Raw genomic sequence first — 10,584 nt, 5'->3', positions numbered from 1 at the left:
CTGTGAAAAATAAGCAACTTCCCTCCCATGATACACCTTCCGCTTTGTTGGGGACTGTCACCGCTTACAATGACACTAATGGCGTCAGTCCAGCAACTGACTCCTACTTGTGAAACACTGCGATATCACAGACCGATATCCTCGTCTCAGTTCGCAGGTACTGAAGAGTTTGCCACACGCGGATGCGGTGGGGACTGACATGCCTCAACAGCCACTGAGCGTTTTGAAGCACAAACACCAGGAGATTTGGTTGAAAGGATACAGCCATTCTCATAACGCGGCCGCTGACAACTCGTACATAGGGTCCGACCTTTTCGGTTGCGCCTCAGACACCAACACCACCCGCTGGTGGGGGGGTCTGGAGACACAAAGGGGGGGAATAGTAGCCCAGACCCATGATGAGCCTCATCAAGGCCAGTGGGGGGGTCGAGACTACGGACAACACCGTACAAGGCCGCCAGAGCATAAATCAAATCTAGTTGTAAACTCCCCTATGAGAACAGTGAGGAGCAGACAGGCCCCTAGACGGGGATTATCTTAGAACACATCTAAGATAGTACTGAGGTGTTCCACACTGGTCGTAAAGGAAGTCCAGTGGACTTGTCCACCTCCAAAACAAATGGCAACAATAATCAGTCCTTGCCATGTGTTCAACTACAATACAACTAGTACAATGCTCCAATCATGTGTTCCAGTAGTATAATATTTCAGAATAAATCGGTTGGATAACTGGTCCCTTTGAGCACCAGTACCAATACCAGCAACAGTCAGTCTAGCTACAATCAGTAAGAAGGTTAGAGACCTAACCAATCAAATTACCCTTGATGATAGCAACATAGGAGTCACTCAGAGTGCAACATGTGGAAGGGAATCTCCAGTGCACTCTTCCAATGGTTAACACACGTCACTAATGCGTGTGTTAACACCACCTACGACTGGTCCAATACGTAAAGAGTACTTCCGTCGTGAGGTTAGCTCCTCCGTGGATAACATAGCTATGACTTGTAGTAAAAACTACTACAGACTCCCTTGACACCAATTCTGACTGACCTCCAGGCATTGACCTGAAAATTACCTGACAAACGTCAGACTCATTCTGAACAAGTTGTAATCTGCCAGGATACTTGGTTTTCTTCCCTTGACATGCGTGCTTGTGTAAGCATAAACACACATGCACAACGGAACATCCAATTAGCATTTATGCTAAGATCACTTAAGGGTCCAAGCAAAATACCAGCCTTAGTAAAGTTGAACATTTACTTCTAGGCCTTGGACTCTACAGCACTCACCAGTTTTCTTCCCAGAAGTCCATAGGTCATCCCAGTAGACTACCCAAAACTAGTGCCTTACAGCTGTAAACATATCATATAGTTATCAACTTAGGATAGTGTCTAAGCAACACACCAAGTAGGAAAACCCTAGATATGGCATTAGAGACAATGCCATGATAGTCATTTTGCCAGAACATTGGACATATATAGAATACAGTCCAATTAGATGATTTTTGTGTGAGAACTATATTTTGTATATATTTTGTTTATGCTTTCATTCCTTTTCGGTTCAGTTCCTTTGACACTTAGGTAGTGATAGGGCCATAAACAAAGTCCCCATACAACCATGACTTAGTGCCACAACGCTGCTCATTAGGGAATGAATGTAATTATATATATTTCATGAGTGGGTGTGCGTTGTTAACATCTGCCTAAGTTACTGCCCAGATCTTCCAGTCTGGACGACGACCAGATGACGGGTCCGGAAAGGCGACCCCAAATCCGGACACCCACGGCCCATCCTTGTGGCAGCATGCCCGCTGTCAGGGAGCCTACCAAGTTAAACCACCAGAGGGGGGGGTCCCTATCCAGACACCCACGGCCCATCCTTGTGGCAGCATGCCCGCTGTCAGGGAGCCTACCAAGTTAAACCACCAGAGGGGGGGGTCCCTATCCAGACACCCACGGCCCATCATTGTGGCGGCATGTCCTCTGTCAGGGAGCCTACCAAAGTAAACCACCAGAGGGGGGGGGGGGTCCCTATCCAGACACCCACGGCCCATCATTGTGGCGGCATGCCCGCTGTCAGGGAGCCTACCAAGGTAAACCACCAGAGGGGGGGTCCCTATCCAGACACCCACGGCCCATCATTGTGGCGGCATGCCCGCTGTCAGGGAACCTACCAAGGTAAACCACCAGAGGGGGGGTCCCTATCCAGACACCCACGGCCCATCCTTGTGGCGGCATGCCCGCCACAATGTGATTTGATGTCATGTTTCTGGATCATAATGCATTAGTCTACAATGTCCAAACCCAGATCCATGTACAACATTCCAGGGCATCACAGTAACAATACTTATCCTTTCTGTACCTTAATGTTTTTCTTAAATTCTTAGTATGTAACTTAGTATGTAACTTACCTGTTATTATTTCAAGGGCACTCTCTCTCTCTGTACATGTGTGTGTGGGTTTGTGTGTACATGCGTGTGCGCATGCATGCACGTGTGTATCTGTGTGTGTGAGAAAGAGAGTGACCATTAGATTTTCATAGAATAAAAGCTGAAAATCTAATGATCCACAGTTGCATCTATAATTGGAACTGGCCAAATCCAGTATTTCAACATGAACATTTAATAACAAACGGATGGGTTTATTCTGGGCCTCTCCATCACCTATTCTCTGAGAGAGAGAGAGAGAGAGAGAGAGAGAGAGAGAGAGAGAGAGAGAGAGAGAGAGAGAGAGAGAGAGAGAGAGAGAGAGAGAGAGAGAGAGAGAGAGAGAGAGAGAGAGAGAGAGAGAGAGAGAGAGAGAGAGAGAGAGAGAGAGAGAGAGAGAGAGAGAGAGAGAGAGAGAGAGAATGGGAAAGACAGAACGACAGAGAGAGAGAGAGAGAGAGAGAGAGAGAGAGAGAGAGAGAGGGAGAAAAAAAAACATTTTGGTCTAGTATGTGAAGCTCCATTCGCCTGCTGGAAATGGGTTTCAGTCAGTGTGTGTATTTGGGGTTTCCTCTCGCACGCATTATCTACAAGCAGCCACGCAACTTCACCCAAAAGAGCTGAAAAGAAAGAGAGAGCCGTGTGAAAGGAACCAGAAACCTGACAGACCTTTCAGGACATAAGGTTGGTCAACTTTTTTTGCCAGTCATCATCATTATAAAAACAAGACCTCAAGCATTGTTTCCATTTCTTGCTGTTATCTCAGCCAAGAGTTTACTGTCCACCTCTGAATATTGAATTCTATTCAACAGATACAATGTTGCTACTAATAATAATGTAACAAATGTGACAGGTATGCCATTTAAATCACAAAAATGTCACGTTTGGCTACATTGTTATAAGTAGAAAAATGTGATATGTTGAAACATTGGACTGTGGATCCACACAGGCTATCAAAAATAACATCAGAGTATTTCTAGACTTTCTGGCTATATGTATCGCTTGTGTATGCTATTTGACCCCACTCTCGACAGTGCCAAAACTAGTAGTGTTGTCGACAGTGTCCCCTCATGTCCCTTGAGACTGTGGCCGATCTATTTATAGCTTATCAGAAGCACTATCATCAATAGTTAATTGACCCAGGCGCACATTCGTTATTTATATTTTTGGTTTCACAAGCCTACATCAACTTGATATATGTTATTATTAAAATGTTGTAGTCAAACTAGACCTCAGGAAATAGCGCGGTTTATTTTTACTGACAGCCTCTTTTGCACGACATTCATATTCTGTAGCCTACATTCAGTCACCTTGACTGCACTGTAGCCTATTGTCAGTGCTGGACTTGGACTGAAATAGGTGCTGGTACTAATTTTGGGTGCTGGTACTGTTTATATTTAGGTGCAGGAGCTCCACAATACTTTTGAGTTAATATTCTATACGAGGAACAGGAGCTCAAGCAGTAGAACATTTGAGGTGCTGGTACTGAGCTGAGGTGAGCGTCTGCCCAAGTCAAGAACTCCCTATTGTTACTGTAACATAAGAATATATTGCTATCCATTTAATGTGCACTTGCCATAAAAGTCAGCTGCTGAGCGTGAAGGGGAGGGGATGTGGTGAAGCGTGACCACAGTCGCCCGGGGAGAGGCGAGTTGAACATAGGCTTACGCTTCCGTGACGTAGATCGCTTGTATTGAATTGAAAAAAATATTTCTAAACTGCGGAATCGCTTGCTGCTGACCACGAGCCAGCCAGCAAATTAATGAAAAATAGCGAACAATGAACGTCTTGGTCACGTGCTTGTTTTTCGCCGGTCTGTCCTACCTGTATAGCACCGACCTAATATCTGTGCTCCGTGTTTATGTTGCAGAGTGGGTCCTCGGCGCCTCCATGCCGGAACCAGGAGCTCCGCGGCGGACTCCGCAAGGTGTCCCCTACGCCGACTTGCAGCACATCGTCAACGCCGACGGACAGCACTTGTTCTGCCGCTACTGGGAGCCAGAGGGCCCCCCAAGGTCAGTGGAAGAAATGTGATGTCATGTGTAAAACGAGGTATAATCCATAAAAGAGCGTGGATGATCGAAGACAAGGACATTGCTTTCGTCACCTGCCACGTCCGGAGGTTGTGCGTGCATTTTTGAAATGATTAACAATGCCTTCATTATTTAATAGAACGTCAACTGCTATGTATCCTATGTGTCCTATAGTAAAAGGTAACATTTTACACAGAGATAATACCTTTTTGAGGCTACACCAGCCTGTTAGAGACGGTCAGACTCAAATAAGATACAACACAACGTTTTCAATACAGTAGGTTATTATGCACCTGTCCTGGGTCCCTGCCCCTCACCCCATAACAGACTCTAATACATCAGAGACAGAGAGTTGGGCCTGGAAACAGAGGCACACAACGTCTGGACTGTAGTCAAGCTAGTGTCACACCAAACCATGGAGCTTGCAGTAGCCTACCACTGACTCATGATAGCTCTGTGGTCTCACTTCTCTATAAACATGTGAGCATGTTCCTTGTTTGTGGGCGGACTGAGAATCTGTCTCGGATCACACACACAGCTCCTGTCATATAGGCCAGGCTACAGAATGTAACTCCTAGTGTATGAACCCAATTCAATCAACATTACAGTCAGTGTAGACAGGGTGCAGGCTAGTCCAATGGCACAGTACAGTAAGTACAGTACACCCACATATAATAATAATATAATAATAATATCTCACATCTCACACAACAACAACCATTTACATGCCTGCACTGCGGTCTAGCAACGGTTACTGCAGCAACCATTCATCCTCCTCAGTAGCACAGTCTTACTACAGACGCACTGTTACTATGGTTACCACCAGGTCCCTAGAATACTGCTAATTGAATAATTTCTACTGACAGTAGTGTGGGTCAGTTTATAGTAGAGCACTGTTTGTTTAGCACATGCTATTCTTTAGACTGGAGGCTAGTATTTGGCATCTCATATGGGGGTGGGAAAATCAGAGAGAAACATATTTTAGGGCTTTCTGTTCATGTGGTGGCATCATTTATAAAAATGACCGTTTTGGTGTAAATCTCTACAAGCTATGGATTCTCCCCTTTATGATTTTGTGAGAACCAGCCCCTCAGGTTTTAAAGGTTGGATTAAAATAAAATAAATGCTTGTTTAAAAATGTGTTGTGACATCAACTGCATGCCATTTCTGCCATACATGTCCATTGATGGAATCACTAACTGGGCATATAGAGTGCAAAGGCATCTGTGTGTTTCCCATCCGGAACAGTCCGTGCATACATTATGACATTCTGGGAAGTTTTTGTTGGTTTTGGTCTTTGGCAAGTGTTTTGGTGGGGGGGGGGGGGCTGTTCGTGCACAACATTTTGTTTTCTCGACAAGCTGAAGTTCGGAGCCGAAGTCTACGCCCCTTTGTCGGTCATTGGTCAACCGTAGAGATTCTTCAATGAAGTGTTTGTTGTCATTCAAAGATAGACGACTCGTTTTCATGCATTTTTCTACTTGAGAAATACTGCTAAACCTTACCCCAACATTAAACCTAACCCTAACTCCCTAACCTAACCAATATCCCTAATAATAAAGCTAACCCCTAAGCCTAAAATAGCCTTTTTACAAGTGAGGACCGGCAAAATGTCCTCGCTTCTCTGAATTTTTGTTGGTTTGCTATTCTTGCTATTATTCTTTACCAAACAAGGCTGACTTGAATGTTTGTCTTATTGCTTTTAGTCTCTCTCACTACTCACTGACACACACCTACCAAGACGTGCTCATTTGGCTGTTCTGGTTGTAGCTGTATTCACTGTGGTGTCCCCAGCCCTGTCTCACACAGTCTGCAGTCAGGTCTATGGCCCTGGAGTGTTGAGCAGCTTAGTCCCTTGATCTGATTAAGATGCCAGTGTTCAGGCCCTGGCCCATTTACAACCTCTCCCTACCTCGACTACACACGTGCAGCTTGATATGCCATAGAGATTGACCAGTCTTATTGTGTTTGAGTGAATGAATCTATTCATGGTGGATATCAGTCCATGTGCCATGAAACAGAGTTCAGTCTGCATCTCATAAAGAGGATTATCGTCTTGGCTTGTTTCATGCTGCGGGAAAACTTGATGTTCTTTCAGGCTAGAGGCAGCATTTGATAAGCTTGGTTCAAAGCCACATTCTGGGAGACAAGTGGGTTTCAAATTCCTTGGAGAGATTGAGGAAGGGACAGACTTGACTCCGTACTACCATTCTCAAGACACTTAATATACTGAGATTAGCTCTATAGAAGTCCTACTGTCCCATGTGTGTTGGGAACATTATGTTCACACAAAGGCACGCTTTGAGAAACTCCTTCTTAGCCAACAAGTACATGTGAAGCTCGAGCCAGCCGGAGGCCCTCAAATAAGAATGAGAGAGAGAAACTGCAACAGAGATACTAATGAAGTTTAATGAAAAGCCACTCTCACTCTTCCTTTCACATCTCCTTCTCTGAGCATATTCAGGCTAATTGCCATTGACTGAGAGCTTCACTCAGTTTTGCAAACTGGTTATAAGCAGGAACGAAAGCAGCATTGGCAAGCTGGGTTGGCTCCCCGCTCTTTCTGTTGGCTATGTGTCTGTTTTTGGAGATTAGTCCACTGTCTGTTTCCACTTAACTCTGCTGCTCTGTGGGCAGACAAGGGTGTGTGGTGGTTCTGATAGCTGCTAAACACTGGAGGATGTGACATGTTTCATTCTGATGAAACCCTTGATGGTGACCACAAGGATGTTGTTCATGTGTGCCTATGTGCCTATGTGCCTATGTGCCTATGTGCCTATGTGCCTATGTGCCTATGTGCCTATGTGCCTATGTGCCTATGTGCCTATGTGCCTATGTGCATGTAATGTGACTGACTTCTCCTTCCCCATTTCTTGCAGGGCTCTGGTGTTCGTGGCCCATGGGGCAGGGGAGCATTGTGGGCCTTATGATGAGATCGGCCAGACCCTGAAGGAACAGTCTCTGCTTGTCTTTGCACACGACCATGGTGAGTTAAACACCCTGCAGCCCCTCTTACAGAGCCACAGGGGTACCATCCCCCATTTTTTAAATTTAAATTTAAAAACCAATGCATGTCTTTTATTCACACTCTACTTGCAAAATTTGACAGTTACATAAGTTATTGAAGCGGGGTTGTAAATAAATGTAAATATATATATATAAAAAATATTTAATAAATAATAATAAATAAATAAATAAAAAGAGTTCTTAACAGGACATGTTTTTTTATTACTATATATATATAGTACTTGTCCAAAGTTTGGACACACCTACTCATTCAAGGTTTTTCTTTATTTTTACTATTTTCTACAGTGTAGAATAATAGTGAAGACATCACAACTATGAAATAACACATATGGAATCATGTAATAACCAAAAAAGTGTTAAACAATCAAAAAGTAGCCACCCTTTGCCTTGATGACAGCTTTGCACACTCTGCATTTTCTCAACCAGTTTCATGAGGTAGTCACCTGGAATGCATTTCAGTTAACAGGGATGTTTGACACAGACGAGCAAGGACAGACACACACACCCTTCACTGCTATTTCCGGCACTGTTAATTTGTGGAATTTCTTTCCTTCTTAATGCGTTTTAGCCAATCCGTTGTGTTGTGACAAGGTAGGGGTGGTATACAGAAGATAGCCCTATTTGGTAAAAGACCAAGTCCATATTATGGCAAGAACAGCTCAAAATAAGCAAAGAGAAACGACAGTCCATCATTACTTTAAGACATGAAGAAAATGTCAAGACCTTTGAAAGTTTTTTCAAGTGCAGTCGCAAAACCATCAAGCACTATGATGAAACTGGCTCTCATGAGGACCTCCACAGGAAAGGAAGACCCAGAGTAACATTTTCTGCAGAGGATAAGTTCATTAGAGTTACCAGCCTCAGATTGAAGCCAAATAAATGCTTCACAGAGACGCATCTCAACATCAATTGTTCAGAGGAGACTGCTTGAATCAGGTCTTCATGGTCGAATTGTTGCAAAAAAAAAACACGACTAAGGACACCACTAAGAAGAAGAGACTTGCTTGGGCCAAGAAACACGAGCAATGAACATTAGACCGGTGGAAATCTGTCCTTTGGTCTGATGAGTCCAAATTTGAGATTTTTGGTTCCAACCGTCGTGTCTTTATGAGACGCAGAGTAGTTGAACGGATCTCTGCATGTGTGGTTCCCACCGTGTAGCATGAAGGAGGAGGTGTGATGGTGTGGGGGTGCTTTGCTGGTGACAATGTCTGTGATTTAATTTTATTTATTTATTTAAATTCAATGCACACTTAACCAGCATGGCTACCACAGCATTCTGCAGCGATACGCCATCACATCTGGTTTGGGGTTAGTGGGACTATCATTTGTTTTACAACAGGACAATGACCCAAAACACACCTTCAGGCTGTGTAAGGGCTATTTGACCAAGAAAGAGAGTGATGGAGTGCTGCATCAGATGACCTGGCCTCCATAATCACCTGACCTCAATCCAATTGAGATAGTTTGGGTTGAGTTGGACCACAGAGTGAAGGAAAAGCAGCCAACAAATGCTCAGCATATGTGGGAACTCCTTCAATACTGTTGGAAAAGCATTCTAGGTGAAGCTGGTTGAGAGAATTCCAAGAGTATGCAAAGCTCTCATCAAGGCAAAGGGTGGCTACTTTGAAGAATCTAAAATATATTTAGATTTGTTTACACTTTTTTGTTCACTACATGATTCCATGTGTGTTATTTCACAGTGTTGATGTCGTCACTATTATTCTACAATGTAGAAAATAGTAAAAATAAAGAAAAACCCTTGAATGAGTAGCTGTGTCCAAACTGTGTGTGTGTGTGTATTATGGTAGCCACTATTTGTCAGCAGTGGTGTGCTGCTGCTGAATGTATATAGGGCACTGGCTTCATTGGCTCAGAGCAAAGTGTTCGCTCTCCCTCTTTTCTGCACAGAGAGTAATGAGGGGGAGAGTGGGCAATTTATTCCCCTCTTGTCTCTGTAACTCAGTAGTTTCTCTCGTCTCATCTCGTGTCTCTCTCCCTCCATCAGTTGGCCATGGCCAGAGTGAAGGAGACAGGATGAATATTAAGGACTTCCAGGTGTTTGTCAGAGACTCCCTCCAGCACATTGACCTGATGAAGGGACGACACCCTGACCTGCCAATCTTCATCATTGGACATTCTATGGTGCGGTACCCTCTTTAGTCTCCTCCCTCACCAAACATTGAGGCTGTATTATTGCCAGGGGCTATGGTATGTTTACCTCTCAGTACAATACAGGACAAACTGTTTTTCTCAGAGGTCATAGGGCCAGGGTTACCTTAAGGCTATATCCATCACACAAACATTAGACAAGGCCTGCATTCAACACCCCCTACACTCGGTGTGACTCAAATGACCACAGATGCTCTGACATCACAGCTGACGTGTATGACATCATTTATTCTACACACTCTTGGGAGATGGTGTCCTTTGAGAGTCTAGCTTTGTAAGAACCAATAGTGACAAGTCAGGCTTTCAAAATGATTTACCATATTTAGCATTAGAGGCCTCGTTTCCCTTCCGTGCTGCTCTTTCCTGTCTATGTTTGCTTGTTCTGCTGTTCTTGTTCTGCTGTTCTATGACTGAACTCTGCTTCTGTGACGTAAAGCCCACGAACAATGGAAACCACCTGTAGCCTATTGGTCAAGATCCTCATTGTTATAGCAATCCTTTAGATTCCCTCATGTACCACCAGCCATGCACATATAGACAGCCTTCCCCTGGGTTTGACCTGCTGTTATAATTCGAGTACTTTGTCTCACTATGCCTGGAATGTAGGCAATTTTAGTAGAGTAAATGTTTAGAACGTCTGAACGTAAACATTTAAACTGGATGTTTTAATGGGAAGTTAATGTGATGGAAAAGCCTGTGGAGTGAGGTAAGACTTGGCATTTTACAGGCATGTGGGCCGGCTTCCCGGACACAGATGATGCTTAGTCTAGGACTAAAAGGTATGCTCAATGGAGAAGCTCCATTTAAAGTCATTTTTAGTCCAGGACTAGGCTTAATCTGTGTCTGGGAAACCAGCCCCAAATTAATATGAAAAAGCAATGCTTAGAACCCATGTCTGATGCCTTGAGACTGTAATGTACGAGCAGC

General features: G+C 44.1%; 1 protein-coding gene across 3 annotated transcripts in view; it reads left to right on the top strand.

The window, feature by feature from the left end:
* The first annotated feature begins 2,931 nt into the window (after positions 1-2,931).
* Positions 2,932-10,584, top strand: part of LOC124045749 (monoglyceride lipase-like) — a 28,992-nt gene continuing 21,339 nt past the window's right edge. Inside the window, exons 1-4 of one of the 3 annotated variants that reach the window (XM_046365329.1) lie at positions 2,932-3,109; positions 4,296-4,440; positions 7,338-7,444; positions 9,494-9,630. In XM_046365329.1, coding sequence (XP_046221285.1) covers positions 4,316-4,440; positions 7,338-7,444; positions 9,494-9,630 — 369 coding nt within the window. In that variant the 5' untranslated portion in view covers positions 2,932-3,109; positions 4,296-4,315. The other 2 variants (XM_046365330.1, XM_046365328.1) reach the window with 2 other exon arrangements.

This window comes from Oncorhynchus gorbuscha, linkage group LG10 (genome assembly GCF_021184085.1).
Source record: "Oncorhynchus gorbuscha isolate QuinsamMale2020 ecotype Even-year linkage group LG10, OgorEven_v1.0, whole genome shotgun sequence".
Taxonomy (NCBI): Eukaryota; Metazoa; Chordata; class Actinopteri; order Salmoniformes; family Salmonidae; genus Oncorhynchus; species Oncorhynchus gorbuscha.
Note: the sequence above shows the minus strand (reverse complement) of the source record. Positions and strands in the feature narration are given on the sequence as shown.